The sequence below is a fragment of the Heliangelus exortis genome, chromosome 22 (assembly GCF_036169615.1).
Source record: "Heliangelus exortis chromosome 22, bHelExo1.hap1, whole genome shotgun sequence".
Taxonomy (NCBI): Eukaryota; Metazoa; Chordata; class Aves; order Apodiformes; family Trochilidae; genus Heliangelus; species Heliangelus exortis.
The window spans coordinates 3,036,491-3,057,190 of NC_092443.1; the positions used below are offsets into that span (position 1 = coordinate 3,036,491).

At 57.6% G+C, this 20,700-nt stretch overlaps 2 protein-coding genes across 11 annotated transcripts; one reads left to right on the top strand and one right to left on the bottom strand.

Annotated features, from left to right (window-relative positions):
• The first annotated feature begins 5,508 nt into the window (after nt 1–5,508).
• On the top strand, nt 5,509–12,438 carry ASB6 (ankyrin repeat and SOCS box containing 6). Of its 6 annotated transcripts, none has more exons than XR_011730236.1 (8): nt 5,509–5,533; nt 6,653–6,891; nt 7,291–7,454; nt 7,817–7,923; nt 8,440–8,548; nt 9,015–9,101; nt 10,333–11,205; nt 11,492–12,438. XR_011730236.1 is itself a non-coding variant. In XM_071765962.1 (7 exons), exons 2-7 carry the CDS (start codon nt 6,779–6,781, stop codon nt 11,007–11,009), a joined length of 1,257 nt encoding a protein of 418 aa, XP_071622063.1. In that variant the 5' UTR covers nt 5,509–5,533; nt 6,653–6,778; the 3' UTR covers nt 11,010–11,238. The 6 variants fall into 6 exon arrangements, 4 of the variants coding, with proteins under 4 accessions (XP_071622063.1, XP_071622064.1, XP_071622065.1 ...); XR_011730237.1 differs by lacking the exon at nt 5,509–5,533 and adding an exon at nt 6,418–6,461 and having other exon boundaries at nt 6,739–6,891; nt 10,333–11,121; nt 11,269–12,438; XM_071765962.1 differs by lacking the exon at nt 11,492–12,438 and having other exon boundaries at nt 10,333–11,238.
• Nucleotides 12,439–13,110: 672 nt separating this feature from the next.
• Nucleotides 13,111–17,193, bottom strand: NTMT1 (N-terminal Xaa-Pro-Lys N-methyltransferase 1). Of its 5 annotated transcripts, none has more exons than XM_071765967.1 (5): nt 17,142–17,193; nt 16,227–16,291; nt 15,218–15,412; nt 14,119–14,371; nt 13,111–13,587 (listed from the first exon to the last, which is right to left on the bottom strand). In XM_071765967.1, the coding sequence occupies exons 3-5, from the start codon at nt 15,377–15,379 to the stop codon at nt 13,331–13,333; spliced, it is 672 nt and encodes a 223-aa protein (XP_071622068.1). In that variant the 5' UTR covers nt 15,380–15,412; nt 16,227–16,291; nt 17,142–17,193; the 3' UTR covers nt 13,111–13,330. The 5 variants fall into 5 exon arrangements, with proteins under 5 accessions (XP_071622068.1, XP_071622070.1, XP_071622069.1 ...); XM_071765969.1 differs by having other exon boundaries at nt 15,218–15,418; XM_071765968.1 differs by lacking the exon at nt 17,142–17,193 and adding an exon at nt 17,051–17,139.
• Nucleotides 17,194–20,700: the final 3,507 nt, after the last annotated feature.

The window sequence follows — 20,700 nt, forward strand, 5'->3', positions numbered from 1 at the left end:
GGACAAACCATTCCCAGGACAGGGATGACACCATGTCCAGGAAAAACAGCTCAGGGACAAACCTGGGGGACAGAGATGTCCTCACTTGGAAGGCAGTGACCCACCTGGGCTGGAGGGGGGGGAAATGGGGCAGTGAAGACCCTCATCCCTCCCCCCAACATTTCCCCCTTGGCCCCAGAGGCTGGGAACATCTTGCTGTGATTATTTTGGAGGGGCTGTGGTCTTGGCCCATGAAGTGGCAAGGGCAGGAGGAGAAGGGGGGGGGGGGATGGAGCAGACCCAACCCCATTTATAACCCTCTTCCTTCTCCTTGTTGAGGGCCAGACCTTGTTCTTGAACTGTCTGGCTTTTCCAGGGCAGACAGCTTTCCCTCAGTTCAGGGCATTAAATAATTAAATGGAGGGAATAATCGTCGCTGAAACCCCCTTGGGTTCGCACTTCCTCGGGCCCTGTGATTGCTGATATTTTTTTGGGTGAAATATGACCTTTTTTATGATCAAAGGGGATCAGAGTTCCAAAGGAAAGCGAAGAAAAAAAAAAAAAAAAAAAAAAAAAGATGTAAAATAAAAAAAAAAAAAAAAGGGCAAGCATTTTCTTTTTTCCCAATCCTAGCGGTCTGGTAAAGTTTCTTTAGACATGCAAAGATTTACACACCTTTCTGCAGGGTGCCTTAAATTACCCTCCAACTCTTTACACATTTCCATGAGCAGAGCAAGAACAGTAAGTCATTGAGAAATTAACTGGCCTTTCAGTAATATCCCCTGTCGGCCTTTCAGAAGGGGAATGTCTAATGACTTTTTTGAAGTAGGGGTCAGGGTTTGCTTTTTTTAAATAAAACAATCTGTATTAATGCAATTTCCTTTTTAGCTGTAGGATTTGCCTTTTTTTTTTTTTTTTTTTTCCAGCATAATTTTTTTTTTTTTTCACTCCACCAGCTACACCAGGCATCTAAAGCAAGACCCAGTTGTTTAAAAACCCCCTCCTGGTGTTTCCTAAACTTCTCATGCAAGCTCTTTTTTTTTTCTTTTAAATAATAATATTTTAAGTGACTAAAACTGAACTTTGGAGCTGTCGAGGTGACTCTGGGCCATTCTTATGGGGTGGTTTAGTCCCACAGGTTTGGTTTGCCCGTGTGGGTTTTGCTGAGCTGGAGCTGCTGGGCTGACAAACCAGGGTGGCACCAAGGTGGCAGGGCTGTGCCAGGCTCCTTGGGGTGAGGATTTGGGCAGCCAGAGCTGGCTGGGTGTAGAGTTTGCAGCCCTGGGATGGACAGATTTCTGTTTGCCAGTCCTTCAGCCTCCTCTCTTAAAAAAAAAAAAAACAAAAAAAAAAAAAAACAAAAAAAACCCGAAAAAAATGAAAAGACCCAAAAGATGACTTTTTGGTAAAGTCTCATTGGGTCCTTCTAGGGGTTCCCTGATATTTCTCTCATGCTGGGGGAATATCTCAGGTTTTCCCAGCTCTGGCCATGCCATGGATCCACTCCTGCTCTGCCAGCCCCATCCCTCCTGCTGGAGCAGGGCAGGGCAGCACCCTTGGAGCATCACTTGGGCTGGAGATGCTCCCTGGGTGCTCGCCCTCCTTCACCCTCCCCAAATCTTGCCCTGGGGATGTGATTGTGCAGAGAAGCCAGGCTGGCTTGCCCACATCCTTAAGGATTTTCCTTATGGAGCTGCACCTCTGCTCTGCCATAGGGAGGATGTGTGGAGTAAAGAAATAGTAAGGACTAAGGGACAGGGGATGGTGGAGGGATTGATGGGGTCCAGCCAGGACCCAGCAAGCATCTCTTGGGGTGGGTGTCCCTGTGTCCTGCTTGGGGACATCCCCAGGCTCCCAGGGGATGCCCGAGGGGTGAGAGCCAGGGGGTTTTGCTGCAGGAGACCCCCCTGCCCATCCCTGCCTTTCCTCACGGGAATGGTGTTTTCTCTGTCCCCTGATTTCTCCCTGATCCCTGCCAGGCCCCAAAAGCTCAGCGTGCCCTGGGTTAGCTCCTCTCCTCCCCTCCCTTCTCCCCCCCCATCCCCAGCTCCCTCCCAGCTCCCTGTCTCTGCAGTCAGCACCATTATAAAACACCCAGGGCCCTCGATGAAGGTTTTTTTTTTCCCAGCTTTTTTCATTCCCTGTCTTTCTGCCTCGTTCTTTTGCTCTTTCTTTCTCTCCCTCTCTTTCTTTCCCTGCCAGGAATCCCAGTCCCAGATGAACCAATACTCCGTGGCTCTGCTATTTCCCTTTTATTCTCCCCCAACCCCCCCCCCCCCCCCTTTCAACAGTGAGATGGGAAAAGAGTGAACTTAAAAAAAAAAAAAAAAAAAAAAAAAAAGAAAGAAAGAGAGAAAGAAAGAAAGAAAAAAATCAAAGCTGCACATATTGGATCCAGATGTGCTTACAGCCCTTTCCAGCAATTTAATTAAATTCCCCCAGACAGCCAGGAGGATTTCTTAATGATCAAATTTCCCTGGCTTTCCTCCTAAAATGCCCCTCTTTCTCCGGCTGGCTCTTGCTCTGTCTCCCTGATGGATCGCCAGCTCCCATTCTTCCTGCTCCTCCCCGCCAAGGCAATGGGGAGGAAGGGGACATCTCCCCCCTCTGGTATTTTAGCCCAACCCCCCGATGCCCGCGCTGCCCGTGCCAGCAGCTTTCCTGCTCGAAAAAACGGGATTTTTTTTTGCCCAAGAAACGTGAGGACGAGGAGTCACCTCCCTGGAGGCCGGGGCTCACGGCAGGGATGCTCCGGGATTGGGATCCCATGTGCCCGGTCCCGTTCTCCGGGCTTGGCACCTCCCAGGGTTGGGTTTGAGTCAGGTTTGGGCTCACACTGCACCCCCAAAACCTCCTTTGGAGTTGGGGGGCTATTGGGGTGGGGGCAAAGCCCCTGGGGGGGGTATGGCTGGGCTGTCAGGGCCTTTAGGGGCAGCTTGGGGTCCCCTCTCTACACGGCTGGGGCCAGGAGTGGCAGTGGGGTGACCCACACTGTCCCAGCCAGCAGTGGGGGACACCAAAGCGGTGTCTGTGTCCCCCCAGAGGTGTCTGACGGGTCCCCCCAGTGCCACGCAGCTGGGGACAGTGACAATGTGCCCCACGCTGCCACCCCACAGGCTCCGGGGTTTTAATGCACGGGTGGGACTCCGGGTTCTGCCTGGTCCCTCCCCCTGCTGCTTTTCCCCCCTCCCCTATTTTCTCCCTTCCCTGAGCGCTCGCACGGGGTCATTTCCACCCCACTCGTGACATCGCGAAGGTGTTGCCCCCCCCCCCAAACCCAACCCACGGGGTCCCACACTGCTGTCCGGCGAGGTGACACCGCAAAGCACCGTGTCCCCACGGCACCGGAGCTTGTCACTGCGAAGGTGGGCGTGGGGCACCCCACGCGGCGTGGGGAAGGGAAGGGTGGGAACCGAGGGGGGGGTTGCGTGACGGCACGTCAGAAAAATGCCCCCCCGGGCCCCGGCCGCCTGCTGCAAGCCCTGGAAGAGCTCCACGGGAATAAAATAAACACGTAAATAGGAAACCCTGAGCGGCTGCGGCCACCGCCGCCTCCCCGGAGTTCCCCGGGCTTTGGGAACTCCACCAGAATAATAAAAATAATAATTAAAAAAATAATAATTAAAAAAATAATAATTAAAATAAATAATAATTAAAAAAATAATGATGATGGGAATCGTCCCGATAAATCCCGGGATAACACTTCCCCCGGCAGCTCCGGCCGCAGGGGTGGTGGCGGAAACTCCCCGAACCCCCGGGGGGTGACATCCGTGGGTGCCACCTTCTGAGAACCCCCGGGGGTGACATCCGTGGGTGCCACCTCCCCAGAACCCCCGGGGGGTGACGTCCGTGGGTGCCACCTTCTGAGAACCCACGGGGGTGACATCCATGGGTGCCACCTTCTGAGAACCCACGGGGGGTGACGTCCATGGGTGCCACCTTCTGAGAACCCCCGGGGGTGACATCCGTGGGTGCCACCTCCCCAGAACCCCCGGGGGTGACATCCGTGGGTGCCACCTCCCCAGAACCCCCGGGGGGTGACGTCCGTGGGTGCCACCTTCTCAGAACCCACGGGGAGTGACATCCGTGGGTGCCACCTCCCCGGGGGGGGGGGCCCCTCCTGGGTGGTTGGGTGCTGCGGGGAGGGTGCGGGTGGGGAGGGGGGGGCAGGGGGGGACAGGGGGTGGGGGGTAGGGATGGGGTTGTATGGGCACAACACCTAAACTGCCACCCCCAAAACTGCCACCCCAAAGTGACACCCCCCGGGGCTGGGGGAGCTGTCGGCTGCACCTGTGCCCCGGGTGTACACCGGGGGTGTACCGGGAGACGGGGGTGGACGGTACCGGGGTGTCCCCGGGAGGAGGGTCCGGGAGGAGGTGACCCCAAGGGGTGCGTACAGCGGGGGTGTAGCGGGGGGGTGTAACGGGAAGGTGTAGCGGGAGGGTGTAGAGGGGGGGTGTAACGGGAAGGTGTAGCGGGAGGGTGTAGCGGGAAGGTGTAGCGGGAGGGAGTAGCGGGGGGGTGTAACGGGAAGGTGTAGCGGGAGGGTGTAGAGGGGGGGTGTAACGGGAAGGTGTAGCGGGAGGGTGTAGCGGGAAGGTGTAGCGGGAGGGAGTAGCGGGGGGGTGTAACGGGAAGGTGTAGCGGGAGGGTGTAGCGGGAGGGTGTAACGGGGGGGTGTAACGGGAGGGTGTAGAGGGGGCGTGTAGCGGGAGGGTGTAGCGGGGGGGTGTAACGGGGGGGTGTAGCGGGAGGGTGTAGCAGGGAGTGTAGCAGGGGGTGTAGCAGGGGGTGTAGCGGTGATGTGCAGGGTTTGGGGGGTTGAATGAGGGGAGGAGCGCCCGTGGGCGGTGCAGCGGGGAAGTGCACCGGGGGGGTGCGTGCTGTACCGGGGGCTGATGCGAGCACCGGGGTTTGGACCGGAGGGGGTGGTGTCGAACCGGGGGAGGTGGTATCGAACCGGGGCAGTGGTATCGAACCGGAGGCTGATACGAGCACTGGGGGTTGTACCGGGGGGGTGATGTCAAACCGGGAAGGTCGTGTCGAACCGGGAAGGTGGTGTCAAACCAGGGGGGTGATATCGAACCGGGGCAGTGGTGTCGAACCGGGGGGGGTGATATCGTACCGGGGAGGTGGTGTCAAACCGGAGGCTGATGCGAGCACTGGGGGTTGTACCGGGGGGGGTGATGTCGAACCGGGGGGAGTGGTTCGAACCGAGGGGGGGGTGATGTCGAACCGGGGGGTGGTGTCGAACCGGGGGGGTTCTTCGTACCGGTAGGGGGGGTGGTTGGGGTGGGATGGGGGGGGTTGGGGTGGGATGGGGGGGGTTGGTTCCCGGGACGTGCTCGCGCCCCCGTTCCCCGCGCGCCAATCCCGGCCGCGTGCTGCCCCCTGCCGGCCGCGCGACAGCCCCGCCCCTCCGTGAGGCCACGCCCCCCTCCTATCAAACCACGCCCCCATCGTTAGGCCCCGCCTCCAAGCTCCCCGCGCGCATATCAGGCCCCGCCCACCGCCACCTCCGGTACTTCCGCTTCCGGCGGCGGGCCCGGGGCAGGTGAGGGGCGGCGGGGCCTGAGGTGCGGGGGGACCCCGGGAGGGCAGTGCGGGTACCGGTGCTGCGGGGCTCCCTCCCCGTGGGCCTCGGGGGCCCTTCGGCCACTGCCGGGCTCGCCGCGGGGCTCCGGGGGTTTCAAAGGTGTCCGGGGTCCGTCCCCGGGGGGTCTGTCGGGGTCTGTGGGTCTCTGCGTGGGGGGGGGCAGTGAGGTTTGGGGGAGTTTGGTGGCTCCTGGGGTACTGGGGGGGTTTTACACCCACCCCCCCCGGCCTCGCTGGGGCTGCTCTGGCTCTGCTTTCCCCCTAAAATCCCGGGGGGGTTGGTGGTGCCTCGGAACCCCTCAAACGGAGGGGTTTGTGGCTGAGCCCCCGCCATGCCCTGAGCCCCCCCCGGGTGTTTCTGCTGCCCCCCGATAGCCCCAGGGCGCAGCTCTGCGGGCAGGAGATAAATGGGCTGCACGGGAGGGAATTTGGGCTACGGGAGGAGGAGATCTCGGTGTTGTTGGGTGGTGTTTGGTTCAGCAGCACAAGAGGAGGAGGAGGAGGGGGCTGGGGCTGCGTTTCCTGTATGCAGAACTGCTGGTTTGTTTTCATAGGAGGGAAAAGGCCTTTGGAAAAGAGGGAAGAGCCCTTTGGAAAGGAAGGAAAAGGCCTTTGGAAAGGAGGGAAGAGCCCTTTGGAAAGGAAGGAAAAGGCCTTTGGAAAGGAGGGAAGAGGCCTTTGGAAAGGAAGGAAAAACTCTTTGGAAAGGAGGGAAGAGCCCTTTGGAAAGGAGGGAAGAGCCCTTTGGAAAGGAGGGAAGAGCCCTTTGGAAAGGAGGGAAGAGCCCTTTGGAAAGGAGGGAAGAGCCCTTTGGAAAGGAAGGAAAAGGCCTTTGGAAAGGAAGGAAAAGGCCTTTGGAAAGGAGGGAAGAGCCCTTTGGAAAGGAGGGAAGAGCCCTTGGAAAGGAGGGAAGAGCCCTTGGGAAGGAGGGAAGAGCCCTTTGAAACGGAAGGAAAAACTCTTTGGAAAGGAGGGAAGAGCCCTTGGAAAGGAGGGAAGAGCCCTTTGGAAAGGAGGGAAGAGCTCTTTGAAACAGAAGGAAAAACTCTTTGGAAAGGAGGGAAAAGGCCTTGGAAAGGAGGGAAAAGGCCTTGGGAAGGAGGGAAAAGGCCTTGGGAAGGAGGGAAAAGGCCTTGGGAAGGAGGGAAGAGCCCTTGGGAAGGAGCAGCCCTGCCATGCAGGAGGCCCCTGGCACAGCACCACGATGCCTTTCCTGCACGGCTTCCGCAGGATCACCCTCGAGTACCAGCCCCTGGTGGATGAGATCCTGGGGCTGCTGCTGGGCCAGGAGGGGGAGCAGCACAACTCCTGCCCGGGGTGAGTAAATGGGGCTGGGAGAGCAGGGGCTGAGCACTCGTGGGGGGGGTTTTGGGGTGAGGGATGTGGCTGAGGTTGGGAATAAATCCTGCTCCGGGTGAGAAGCTCATCCCGTGGGTTCTCCTCTTGCTGCTGTTCTTTGGGAACGTGGTGATGGAGCAGAGCAAACAGGAGCACTCCGTGTGCTTGCCAGGAACAGCCCTTCCTGCCTGACTCAGGGCACCAGAACCTTCAGCTGTGACTCTGCTGCTGCAAAACCCCTCAGCTGGCAGGTGGGAGGCCCAGTGGTGACAAGATGGAGGATTTTTATCTTTTATTTCCCCCGTGGTGCTCTTTAACCCTTGCAAACACCCGAGATGTGTGCAGTGCAGCTGAGTAACCAGTTGTTTTTGTGGGCAGTGACAGGAACCAGCTCTCAGCTGTGAGAGGAGTCTTGGAGAGGGAGACCCACTCCCCATTTTATCAGGAAGGGGTGAGCTATGCCCTGCTGAAGGTCACTGAGCTGGGGCTCCTCCCTGCTGCAGAAATCCTCCTGGAATTTGGAGCTGACCTCAGCTTTGAAGGTGAGGCTGGGGAGATGGGGAGGAACCAGCTGGTGAGGGGCTGCCCTGGGTGACATCTGGGGCCACCTCAGCCCCCCCACTCCTTGCTGGGTTAGCCCAGAATTGGCCCCCTTTGTCCAGACCAAGTCCCAGGGTTGGTCCAGGGGGTTGGGGGCCAATCTGCATCTCTGGGGGGCTTTTCCCAGAGGTGGAGCCATGGGAAAAGCAGGACCTGGAGGGGAAGGGGGGGCTGTGCCAGCTCCGTTCTCATCGCTGTGTCCACGGGGCCCTCCCCAGATTCCTCCTCCCACTTCTGGCAGGTGTTGGGGCTGTTCTGGGGAAGCTTTTGACTCTCCCTGACCCTGTGGGGTTTTTTTCCTCAGATCCAGTCACCTACTACACCCCCCTGCACATCGCTGTGCTCCGTAACCAACCGGATATGGTGGAATTCCTGGTGCACCACGGGGCCGACATCAACCGGAGGGACCGGGTAGGGGCTCAGGGCTCAGGGGCAAGGGCAGGGCAGGCTGAGCCCCCTTGGGATTTTGGGGTGTGGGGAGAGCCCTTGCTGTGTGCTGCTTCCCCTTGGTGACCTCCCGTGCTCTTGTCCTGAGTGCTGAGGTGCTGGGGCAGAAGTTGGGGGGTTGCCTTTGGGGAGCACACCCTGTGTCTGCTGCAGAGCAACGGGTGGGGGGAGGCTGAGGTGGACAAACCCCTCCCTGGGGATCCACCAGGGAAGAGTCACTTGGATTTCAAGGCCAGGTTGGATGAGGCCTGGAGCAACCTGGGCTGGTGGGAGGTGTTCCCTGCACATGCAGAGGGCTTGGAGCTGGATGAGCTTTAATATCCCAACTTGAACCATTCTGTGATATTGGGGGATGGGATGAAAGCTGCTCTGCTGGCCATGGTGAAACCCCAGCAGTGACTCACTGGAGGTTCTCACAAATAGTTTTTCACACTGAGTGGTGGTTTGTTTTGGTGTTTTTTTTTTCTTCCCCATGCCCAGATCCATGAGAGCAGCCCCCTCGACCTGGCCAGCGAGGAGCCTGAGCGGCTGCCGTGCCTCCAGAGGCTGCTCCAGCTGGGAGCTGATGTCAATGCTGCTGACAAAAATGGTCTGTGTGCCCCCCTGGGTGCCCCCAGCACCCACCTCATGGCTGGGCTGGAGCACAGGGGGCTGGGTCCTTCCTTCTTCCTGCTGCAAGTGGGCTGGGAGATGGCTGCGGGACCTCCCTTGTGCTCTGTGCTTTCTCCTCCTGTCTGGCCATGTCAGTGGGAGGAGGGGGCTGAAACCAGCTCTGTGCAGTCCTTGGGAGATGGATGGGGCTGTCACATCACAGCCTTGGGTCCTCACATGCTCTAAAAGCCACTCAGCCGTGGCATGTGGCATCTGGGGGACACCACCCACCTTGCACGTGTGGCCTGTCCCCACAGCTCTGTAACATCGTGGGGACAGCAAGGAACCTGCCAGAAGGGAAGGGCTGTTTCTCACCATACGTGGCTGGCTGGTTGGTGGGGGTGGGTTGTTTTCCTTCCTGCCTTTCAGGGTGTCCCCCTGTTTTCATCTGACCTCCATTGCAGGGAAGACAGCACTGCTGCACGCCCTGGCCAGCAGTGATGGTGTCCAGATCCACAACACTGAGAGCATCCGGCTGCTGCTGGAAGGAGGTGAGTGAAACCTTCTCCCCTCTCCACCCACAATCCCTCCAGGCTCATTCTTTGTACAGCACCAAGCCCTCCCCTCTCAACTCCTTTCTGTTCCACTGGAGGAGGAGTAAAGCCCAGCAGTGCCTGGTTGTGCTGTCCTGACCTCACCAGCAGTGTCAGTTCCCTTCCCGCCCCCTCCCTTTTTTTTTCCCTGCCCCTCCGTTTTTTTTTCCCTGCCCCTCCCTTTTTTTTTCCCTGCCCCTCCCTTTTTTTCCCTGCCCCTCCCTTTTTTTTCCCTGCCCTCCCTTTTTTTTCCCTGCCCCTCCCTTTTTTTTCCCTGCCCCTCCCTTTTTTTTCCCTGCCCCTCCCTTTTTTTCCCTGCCCCTCCCTTTTTTTCCCTGCCCCTCCCTTTTTTTTCCCTGCCCCTCCCTTTTTTTTCCCTGCCCCTCCCTTTTTTTTCCCTGCCCCTCCCTTTTTTTTCCCTGCCCCTCCCTTTTTTTTCCCTGCCCCTCCCTTTTTTTTCCCTGCCCTCCCTTTTTTTCCCTGCCCCTCCCTTTTTTTTTCCCTGCCCCTCCCTTTTTTTTCCCTGCCCCTCCCTTTTTTTTTTCCCTGCCCCTCCCTTTTTTTTCCCTGCCCCTCCCTTTTTTTTTCCCTGCCCCTCCCTTTTTTTTTCCCTGCCCCTCCCTTTTTTTTTCCCTGCCCCTCCCTTTTTTTTTCCCTGCCCTCCCTTTTTTTTTCCCTGCCCCTCCCTTTTTTTTTCCCTGCCCCTCCCTTTTTTTTTTCCCTGCCCCTCCCTCCCCTCCCTTTTTTTTTCCCTGCCCCTCCCTTTTTTTTCCCTGCCCCTCCCTTTTTTTTCCCTGCCCCTCCCTTTTTTTTCCCTGCCCCTCCCTTTTTTTTCCCTGCCCCTCCCTTTTTTTCCCTGCCCCTCCCTTCTTTTTCCCTGCCCCTCCCTTCTTTTTCCCTGCCCCTCCCTTCTTTTTCCCTGCCCCTCCCTTCTTTTTCCCTGCCCCTCCCTTCTTTTTTCCCTCTCCCCTCTCCCCTCTCCCCTCTCCCCTCTCCCTCTCCCCTCTCCCCTCTCCCCTCTCCCCTCTCCCCTCTCCCCTCTCCCCTCTCCCTCTCCCCTCTCCCTCTCCCCTCTCCCTCTCCCCTCTCCCCTCTCCCTCTCCCTCTCCCCTCTCCCCTCTCCCCTCTCCCCTCTCCCCTCATCCCCCCTTCTCCCCCCTCACCCTCCCTTCTCTTTCCCCCCCTCCAGGTGCAGATGTCAGAGCCACCACTGAGGATGGTGACACAGTTTTCACTTATGTCATCTTCCTCCTGGGAGAGATGGTGTGCAGCAGCACCGAGGAGGTTCAGGCCATCAACCACTTCTGCTTCCGTGTCACGCAGCTGCTGGTGGCCCACGGTGCCAACCCCAGTGAGTGCCCAGCTCCTGAGTCCCTCACCTACCTCTGCTTCCAAAGCTTCAAATGCCACTTTTCCCTGCTGCGTTTCCTGCTGGAGTCAGGGGCTGCCTACAACTGCTCCCTCCATGGTCCCTCCTGCTGGTCGGGCTTCCACGTCGTCTTCGAGTGCCTCTGCTCAGACCTCAGCATCTCTGAAGATGACAACTGCTCTACAGAGCTGGTTCAGAAAGGTCAGACTCTGCTGGAGCTGATGATGGCCAGTTCACAAGCCATCCAGCTGCCCACCAACTTCGAGGTCAACACCAGCGTCTGTAAGTACCACGGGGAGAAGATCAGGACTCTCTTCTGCTCCCTCAAGCAGCTGGAACGCTCCCCACAGACACTCAAACATCTCTGCAGGGTGTTCATCAGGCAGCACCTGAAACCCTGGCCAGTAGATGTCAAAATCAAGGCTCTACCTCTTCCAGACAGGCTCAAGTGGTACCTCCTCATTGATCACGCTGCTGCCACCCACGAGGACCTCTGAGCTACACTCACACCCCCCCTGTCACCTCCCTCCGTGGTCACGGTGTGCCTGTAGCCACCACACAGATGTCACCTCTGCTCTGGAGGGGCAGATTTTCCCCTCAGCCAGAGGTGTTGCAGTTTTTCCCCCCAGCCAGAGGTGTTGCAGTTTTTCCCCCCAGCCAGAGGTGTTGCAGTTTTTCCCCCCAGCCAGAGGTGTTGCAGTTTTTCCCCTCAGCCAGAGGTGTTGCAGTTTTTCCCCTCAGCCAGAGGTGTTGCAGTTTTTCCCCTCAGCCAGAGGTGCTGCAGTTTTTGTCCCCAGCCAGAGGTGTTGCAGTTTTTCCCCTCAGCCAGAGGTGTTGCAGTTTTTCCCCTCAGCCAGAGGTGTTGCAGTTTTCCTCCCCAGCCAGGGCTGTTGCATTTTTTCCCCCAGCCAGAGGTGCTGCAGTTTTTCCCTCCAGCCAGAGGTGCTGCAGTTTTTCCCTCCAGCCAGAGGTGCTGCAGTTTTTCCCTCCAGCCAGAGGTGCTGCAGTTTTTGTCCCCAGCCAGAGGTGTTGCTGTCCTGTGCCTGTGGCTGGGCCAGTGCTGTGTTTTGGGACTGTTTGTTTTGGGCACACTGTTCCATGTGTCTGTGGTCACCCTGGGTTGTGTCTTGAAGAGGGGGCAGAGCCCTGTGGCTCCTTGGGGGGTGAAAAAAGCCCCTGGACACTGGGGCAGAGGGGTGTGGGGTGGTCAGGGTGGGGTGAAGGGACAGGCAGCTCGTCCCTTTTCCATCCCATCCCATCCCTGGGGGAGCAAGCAGTGCCTTAGGCATCCACCAAGGGACATCTCTGAGGTGCTGACCTCCCAACCAGACAAATGGATGTTCCTCAGCTTGGTGTAAGGACAGGGAACAGGAGGCCAACTGCTGGGTGCCTTGTGCCTCCCTGTTCCCTGCCTCTCCTTGCTGACTGTTCCCAGGACTCAGCTCTCCAGTGCCTCCTTCCCAGGAACAAAAAGTTGCAGCAGGGTTTGGGGTTTTCTTTCCAAGCTGCTGCTGGAAGGCTCCAACCTCTGGGGTTGGACGTGGAGATCCTGAGCCTACAGCTGCCTGGCTCTCCCCCTTTCCTTGTGATGTGCCAAAGCCACAGAGCTGAAGCCCCCAAGGTTTCAGTTTTGGAGAGTTTTAATTTTGTGCTTATCATGGGGGACAGGTGTAGAAGATGAAAAGAGGAAAGAGCTACTCTGAGCAGGTACAATTTAGAGCAGGTGGGATCTGGGATCCCTGGCAGTTTGCCTGCACAAGGGGTTGTCTTCCTCCCTTGCCCCCCTGTCAGCATCTGTCTTGTACCTTCTCCCACCCCACGGAGCTGGACATCTTGATAAATTGATGTTTAAAATAATAATGGGATCAAATTCTCCCCTGCTGTCTGGAATGGGAAATGAGCAATTAAATGAGGCCTTTATAGTAAGGACAAGAGGTTTGCTTCTTCTGTAGGGGGGAGGAGGAGGAGGAGAGGGCTCTTCTGGGATGGAGGAAGGGGAACTGTGTGTGGGACAGGCTGTAAATGGGGTCTGTTTACCTGTCTGGCCAGCTGTGACAAGGAGGTGACCAGAACTGGGAACAGTGGAGATGGGAGTGTTCCAGTCTGGGTGTTGGGGTGGGGCTGGAGACAGCTCTGGGTGGGTCCCCAGTAACACCCCGTGCACATCACCTCTGTTTGGGCTTCTCCCATCCCTGGAGGAGGACGTGGAGGCCCCTGGATTACATCCACCTCCTCTTTAGCCACATGTGGGAGCCCTGCTCTATATAAGAGCCCCACACAAAGCCCCAGACCCTGCTGTTGCCTCCTCCCCACTGTAGCAAACCAAGATTTCTGCTGCTTGCCTTGCCCAGATTCTTGCTGTGACCAGCAGCAAGCTCAGAAGCAGGAAAGGGACACAGAGCAGTGCAAGGCAGGGAGCTCCTCCCAGAGGTGCTCCAAGCTCCTGCTCTCCACTTGGAGCCCTGTGTGAATGTGGTCAGCAACCTCCTGGTGCCCACAGAGAAGGTCCCTTGCAGGGGGGACCTTCTTGCTCCCATCCAGAGCCCCTGAAGATGCCATCAAGCCCTGGCTGTGCCTGACAAAGCCCAGGTGCAGGAGTGCAACAGCAGGAAAATGTATTTGGCAAACGCCTCTTTTCACAAACAGCAGCAACTTGGAAGACAAAGCCCCGTCCTTGCCACCAACCCTGGAGAAGAGGGAGTGACAACCCCCCTGGCTGCTGCCTGCCACCCCACCCTGAAGGCACAGTCCTCACCCCTCCCAGCCCTGGCAGGAGCTGCCGTGCTCCCAGCTGGCCCCGGAGAGACCTTTCTCCCCCTCATCTCATGGCAAAGGTGTAGACGTGGTAGATCTCATCAGGGAAGTTCTCCTGACGTTCCTCAGCCAGGAGGTGCAGCCCAGCCCTACGGATGATCTTCCTGACCACGTCCAGGTCCCTGCAGACACTGCTGTCCACATCATCCATGATGACTCCCTCCTGGGCCATGTTGTCCTTGATGACCACGATGCCGTTGGGCCGCAGGCCGGCGCGGCACCGCTTCAGGAAGTCGGAGAGGTGATTGTCAGTGAGATGTCCTGGAGGGGCAGAGCAGGGGTTAGAAGGGGAGCAGGAAAGGAGGAGACCAAGAGGTTACAGGTTGGGGAATATGTCAGAAAGGGGACACCTGTGTCCCCCTGGCTCTATGCCACTCCATCCCACTCACACCTCCGCCCTGACCTCCAAGGGTTTGGAGGAAGAGACCCCACAGAGGGCAGGCCCTAAACTGGACACTGGGGCAGAGGGCTGTGGGGTGGTCAGGGTGGGGTGAGGGGACAGGCAGCTCGTCCCTTTTCCATCCCATCCCATCCCTGGTGGAGCAAGCAGTGCCTTAGGCATCCACCAAGGGACATCTCTGAGGTGCTGACCTCCCAACCAGACAAATGGATGTTCCTCAGCTTGGTGTAAGGACAGGGAACAGGAGGCCAACTGCTGGGTGCAGTTGCATCCTCCACCCTCCTGTGATGCTCATCCTTCAGGAAGAGCTCTCCCACCCAAACCTCCTCCCAGGGTCTGGGGACACCTCCTCCTCGGGTGGGGGACTGGTCAGACCTCCAAGCGACCCTCACCGATGACCCACTGGATCCAGATGACATCGTAGGAGTTGGGCTCGGGGCTGAAGTCCTGGAGGCCACAGCAGAAGTAGTTACGCACCCGCCTGCCCTCCTCCCCCAGGTAGCTCCTGGCCTTGGTGAGGAAATCCTCTGTCACATCCACCATGTCCACTGTCTTGAAGAGAGGCAGCAGCAGCCTCTTGGTGATCCGGCCGATGCCCGCCCCGCAATCCAGAGCACGGGTTGTCCCTGTCCTGTTGGGACCTTCCTGGAACGAGAAACGCGAGGGCTGAATCTGACCAGGAGGGACCCAGAGAGGAGAAATGGGGCAACTGTGTGAGAGGGGTGTGGGACACACCCGGGCACAGGCAGAGAGGGACAGGCAGAGACAGACACACAGACAGGCAGAGACAGACACACAGACAGGCAGAGACAGACACACAGACAGGCAGAGACAGACACACAGACAGGCAGAAGAGACAGACAGGCAGCAGACAGACAGGCAGCAGACAGACAGGCAGCAGACAGACAGGCAGCAGACAGACAGGCAGCAGACAGACAGGCAGCAGACAGACAGGCAGCAGACAGACAGAAGACAGACAGACAGAAGACAGACAGACACAGACAGAAGACACACACACACACAGACAGACACACAGACACAGACAGAAGACACACAGACACAGACAGAAGACACAGACAGACACACAGACAGAAGACACAGACACACAGACAGAAGACACAGACAGACACACAGACAGAAGACAGAAGACAGACAGACACACAGACAGAAGACACAGACAGACACACAGACAGAAGACAGACAGAAGACAGACAGAAGACAGACAGAAGACAGACAGAAGACAGACAGAAGACAGACAGAAGACAGACAGAAGACAGACAGACAGAAGACAGACAGAAGACAGACAGACAGACAGACAGACAGACACACACACACACACACACACACACACACACACACACACACACACAGAGACAGACAGACAGACAGACACAAACACACACTCCAGAAGATCCCCCAGAGCAAGTTGGAAGCCCCTGGCTCCCCGCTGGGAGAAGGATCTTTGGGATCAGGACAGACTTGGCCACCTACCCGCAGAAACCTCTGCAGGAACTTCCTGGAGCTGTTGATGTCAATGCTGGAGATGTGGCCGTAGCCCCCCAGCATCCCATCCACCGTGGGGGGCACATCCTTCCAGTACTTCTCTGCCTTGGAGTAAAACTCAAGCTCGTTCTCCACCACTTCACTGGTCATGCTGGCCCACAGGCAGTGCCCACGGGGGACTTGCTGCTCCTCCAGGACAGGGGAGAAACCACCAGTCAGATCCAAAAAGAACAGGAGGCACAAAATCCCCCCCCAAAACCAGGGAGGCAGGAGTCAGCTCTGTGAGTACCCCGGTTTCTATTTATCACCCCTTCCCCAGGGCTATTTCAAGCCCTAAAAACCTTCAGCTGAGAACAGGAAAGAACAAAAACCTAAATCTTGGTATGTTCTGGAGACCAAAAATGCCCCAAAACCCCTCCTGGGATAGGGATGGCTCAGCCAGGCCAGGCAGCCAGAGCCTCACCCTGCAATACACACAGTTATATTATTATTTTCTCACCCTTTTCACCTATTCTACCTCTTTTTTTCTCCCCCCATCTTAACATTTCACAGATCCCAGGTTTATCTGTAGCAGCAGCAGCCCCATCAGTCACTTCCAGTTACATCTGGAGTTGCTAAGAGTTATCCTAAGCACCTGCCTGAGGATTGCAAATCTCAGCTGTGGCCACAAGTTAGATATTTGCAAAATAATAAAGTCAAGGTATAATCAGCAATACAAGCTATAAATCCCCCCCCCTAGACATCTCATAATTCAAACCACTGTGGCTGTGATTAACTGCACTGGGGATTAGAAACTGGATTTAAAGTGGTGAAAGGGTAGATTCAAGGACTTTAAACACCTTCACAAATAAAAGAAATATATAGTGTTCAGGGCTTGAATTTGCTGGCAAGTATCCCATTAGACACACAACCTCTTCTCTGGCAGCTTGGGCAGTTGTGGTGGCCCTGTGTGGTGTTGAACAACCCGGAGCTGGAGCAGAGGGACACAACACCTCACCTGACAAATCACCGCTTGAAATCCAGTTTGGCTCAGTGGTGCTGGGAGCTGCTCTGTGCTGCGATCTAGAGGTAGAAAAGGAGAGATTTTTGGACCCAAAAAAACCACCAAGCAAGTGTGAGCAAAGCCAACCCACTGCCTCAGGGAGCTGAAGGTAAGAACTACCCAGACCCTTTGGGCATCTTCCTGGAGGGGTTGGGGGGCAGGAGGCTGAGCTGGGGGGGCTGCCAGGACCTGGGGGGTTTTGTCTCTGCTTTAGGCAGCACTGCTCTGATCTCTTCACAGCTTGGGCCCCCAGTTCCCCCTCCAGGCCTTGTCACCCTTTCTTGGGTGACCCCCCCCAGCTTCACCTGGGTGACCCTCTGGGTGTCACCAACCACCAACACAGCTTGAGAACACCCAGAGGGACAACCCACCCCCCCAAACACCACCACCCCCAAACCGTGGCCCCCTCCCCAGCCCAGGGCACCCCACACCCCCCTGGCCCTGCCACCCCAATGTGGGACCCTTTCCCCGACCCTTGGGGACATCTGCAGGGTCCGGGGGTCCCCAGGGCACGGGGGGGGGGGGGTGGTGTGTGTGCACCTCAGGGGGCAGGGGGGTCCCACCCCGAGGTCTGGGGAGGGGGGGTGTGTCCCTGGTTCCAGTTCTACCCCACCCGTTCCCCCGGTACACCCCCCGGTACACCCCATGGGGCTGGGGAGCCCCCCACCCCCATCCTCCCTCCCTTCCAGGGCTGCGGTGTCTGGGGAGCTCCGCAGGCCTCCGGGCTGCACCCCGGGCCCCGGCAGCTCCTCCCGGCCTTCCCCCGCCGCTATACGGACCGGCGGAGCGGGCTCCGGAGCCGGGCAGGGGGGTACCCGGTGCCGCCCCCTCCCTCCCGATGGCCGCGACCCCCGGTTCCCCCCCGGTTACCTCAGGCGGCGGCCGCGCTCTCTCCCCCCCCAACCCCAACCCGTGACGGGCGGCTAAGGGAACCAATCAGGCGGCGGGGTTGCGGTGACGTCATAGTGGCGTCACACCGGAGGGCGGGCTTTCCCGCCGCTCTCCTACCGGGCCGGGGGGGGCAGCGGGGAGGGGGGGGGGGTTCGGCTGTGGGACGGACCGGGACGGGGTTCGGGGGGTGCTGAGGGACGGGGAGGTCCCGTGGTGTGACACCCACCCCCCAAAGTGTCACCAACGGCCCCGGGGGCTTTGTGCCACCCCCTGCTCTCGGTCGGACGGGAAAAAAGGGTGGGGGGACAGCGAGTGTCGGGATAAGGAACATCGGGATTTGGTACCGGAGAGGGATGGGGAGGGGGGGGGTTGTCCCCTGCCGCTGTCCCGGTGCCGCTGCTGTCGCTGTCCTTGTCCCGTCCTGTCCCCTCCCGCCGTGGCCGCACGGAGGTGCTGTTGTTCCGCTCTTGTTCCGCCGCCGCGGAGCTCCGCGGGGCTGTGGGCTGGGGGGGCCGAAACAACGGGACCCTCACACACCCCCTCCCCGGCTCTGACACCCCCAGCCCTGCACCCCGCACCGGGAACCTGCACCCTCTGCCCGCACCCATCGCCCCTGGGGGCACCGGACACCCCCACGGTGGTGGCCACGCTTCTCCCGTCCCCCCCGGCTCCCCACACAGGGAGCTGAGACCTGACAGGCTCATCACAGCTGTGATCCCCTCCTCATGGCACCCCCAGAGCCCGGGATGCAGCTGGGACCGGCCCCGGTGGAGAAGTCACCACCCACCCACCCACCCACTGTCTGCTGTGGGGGGGACAATATCCCACCCCATTGCCTCCCATCCCATCCCAGTGGCCTCCTCCACACCCCAGCGTTGGGGCCCTATGGAAAGGGGGATCACTGTGGGGACAGTGACAAAGCTGTTGGTGACAACTGGATCTTGGGAAAAGGAGGGCAGGGTGGATTCTCCACTGGATTCTCCAGTGTCTTAACAGGAGTGAATCCTTCCCTCAGCAGGGCACCAGTTGCTCCCTCACCTTCTCCTGACATTCAGGAATCCTGTAGGAACAAAATCTGCTGGAAATCACCCAAAGCAGTCAGGAGGCAGCAGCATGGGCACAGGCACCACCAGCCAGCACCCACTCGCACCCCAAAAATGTCCTAAGGGGCCTGGTAGGTACCTGTTGGTGAGTGATTTGTGGAGTTGGGGATGTGGTGAGAGCCTCTCAGGGCAGAAAGCACTTTTTTTGCCTCATTTTTTGTTCCAGATTGTAAAGAAATGTGGCCATCTGGTGCTGGGGAGGGGACACTGGGCAGCAGCTCCCAGGACAGGGTGTTTGCAACCCATTCCTGGACACCAGAACCACCAAACCCCACCAGTTTTGAAGCCACCAGTGGCCATTGCATCTCTGTGGCTGTCACCTGCAGACTCAAACAGGTCGTGAGGCACCCACATCCCATCCATGTCACCTGTTTCCCAAAACCTGCAGTATTTGCTCCCTCTGCTTCCCAAAAAACACATTTTTTCTCCTTTTTTTCCCCATCAGACTGCCCTGGGGACTCCTTCAAGCCCTCTCCAGCAAACCCTTTGCAGTGGCAGGGAGGGGACAGTTCTCCTGTCCCCCCCCAGCACTGGAGCTCAGGTTTCAATGAACTGGGGACCAATCCTGCTTGCAAGAGTTCCCTTTGATTTCATTTTTTAATTATTATTATTAAAGCAACAGCGTGAGGCTGAAAATTAAGGGAAAAGAAACGGGTTGAGCACCTCTCAGCTTGCCGTGCTCCTGAGCCCAGCAAAGGGGACGAGGGTCTGAGGACACCTTGTTGGGTCCCACGTTCTGCTGGAGACGAGGCCAACCTCGGGGCCAGCTTTGTGCACAGCCAAGTCTGCCAAAAAAACAAAAAAAAAAACCCCAAAAACCCCCCCAAAAACCCCCCCAAAAAACCCCCAAAAAAACCCAAAAAAAACCCCAAAAAAAAGCCCCCAAAAAATCCCCCACAAAAAAACAACAACAAAAAAAAACCCAAAAAACCCAAAAAAACAAAAAAACACACAAAAACCCAAAAAACCAAAACCAAAAAACAAACAAACAAACAAAAAAAAACCAAAACCCCCCCCCCAAAAAAAAACCCCAAAAACAAACAAACAAAAAAAAAACCCCAAAAACAAACAAACAAAAAAAAAAAACCCACCGAACCCATGGCAGCAGCAACAGCTCCGGCCACGCCGCGGAGCCGCCCGCTCCCCTCCTCGGCTCCGCTGCCTCCCCGTGGTTGCTGCTGCCGGGAAATGCTTTTCCTGTGAGCACTTGGAGTTTTGGCACTCGGTAATTGTGCAACAAGGCAGAGAACACCCTCTCCAGACCCTTTTTCTCCTGCACACTTCCCTCCTGCTCCCTCTCGCTTGGTGCCGTTCAGGGCAATCACCGGCTCTGCAATTGCTCTTCAGGAATATTTTTTTTTTTTTCTTTCCCCCAGGTGCTTAATCATCCTTATTACCCTTTTCTGATTAATTAATTCTAATTAATTTTGCACTATCATTTTGGAGAAGAGGTGACCAGGACGGCACATGTTGCTACAGGTGATTTGCAAGGCAGGTCCTGCAGCTCTGGCACATCAGCCCCTTTTAACCTGGGTCCCTTTCCTAACCCATTTGCACCCATCGAGGGCAATTAACAGAGCAAAGAAACCCTCTGAGACCCTGGGAAAAACCCTCAGGTACTTGGGATGATCCCATCTCATCTGCTCTGCCCCTTGTCAGGGTTTGCCCAGCTCCTCCAGCTGTCTCCACCATGGCCAAGGCTTGGGAAGTCGGAATAAATTAGGTCAGAGCTCCTCACTGAGAGCCACCGAGACACTCAGAGAGGTGGCAGAGATGTGGTTCCCCTCCTGCCAGCACCTCTCATCTTCCAGCACCGGTGGCAAAAGCAACCCCAGCACCAAGCAGAGGGGCTGTGGGATGGGGGGGCTGCAGAAAAACTCCTGCCCAGGAGGCTTTTCAGGGATTCCTGATTTTGCCCTGTACTCCAGATTTGCCCCTGTGCTCAGCCCTGGTGAGGCCACAGCTTGAGTCCTGTGTCCAGTTCTGGGCCCCTCAGCTCAGGAAGGAGATTGAGGTGCTGGAGCAGGTCCAAAGGAGGCAACTGGGCTGGGGAAGGGATCCAGCACAGATCCTCTGAGGAGAGGCTGAGGGAGCTGGGGGTGTTGAGGCTGGAGAAGAGGAGGCTCAGGGGAGACCTCATCACTCTCTACAACTCCCTGAAAGGAGGTTGGAGCCAGGGGGGGTTGGGCTCTTTTCCCAGGCAACTCTCAGCAAGATAAGAGGGCACAAGAGGTCTCAAGTTGTGCCAGGGGAGGTTTAGGTTGGACATGAGAAAGAATTTCTTTCGGGAGAGGGTGCTCAGCCATTGGAATGGGCTGCCCAGGGAAGGGGTGGATTCTCCATCCCTGGAGATATTTCAAAAGAGCCTGGATGTGGCACTCAGTGCCATGGGCTGGGAACCACGGGGGGAGTGGATCAAGGGTTGGACTTGATGA

Coding starts and splice junctions, on each gene's coding strand:
- NTMT1 (XM_071765967.1), bottom strand. CDS start 15,379: ATGACCAGTGAAGTGGTGGAGAACGAGCTTGAGTTTTACTCCAAGGCA. Junction 14,372..15,217: donor TCCTGCAGAGGTTTCTGCGG/GTAGGTGGCCAA, acceptor TTCTCGTTCCAG/GAAGGTCCCAACAGGACAGG. Junction 13,588..14,118: donor CTGGATCCAGTGGGTCATCG/GTGAGGGTCGCT, acceptor CTGCCCCTCCAG/GACATCTCACTGACAATCAC.
- ASB6 (XM_071765962.1), top strand. CDS start 6,779: ATGCCTTTCCTGCACGGCTTCCGCAGGATCACCCTCGAGTACCAGCCC. Junction 6,892..7,290: donor CAGCACAACTCCTGCCCGGG/GTGAGTAAATGG, acceptor TTTTGTGGGCAG/TGACAGGAACCAGCTCTCAG. Junction 7,455..7,816: donor AGCTGACCTCAGCTTTGAAG/GTGAGGCTGGGG, acceptor TTTTTTCCTCAG/ATCCAGTCACCTACTACACC.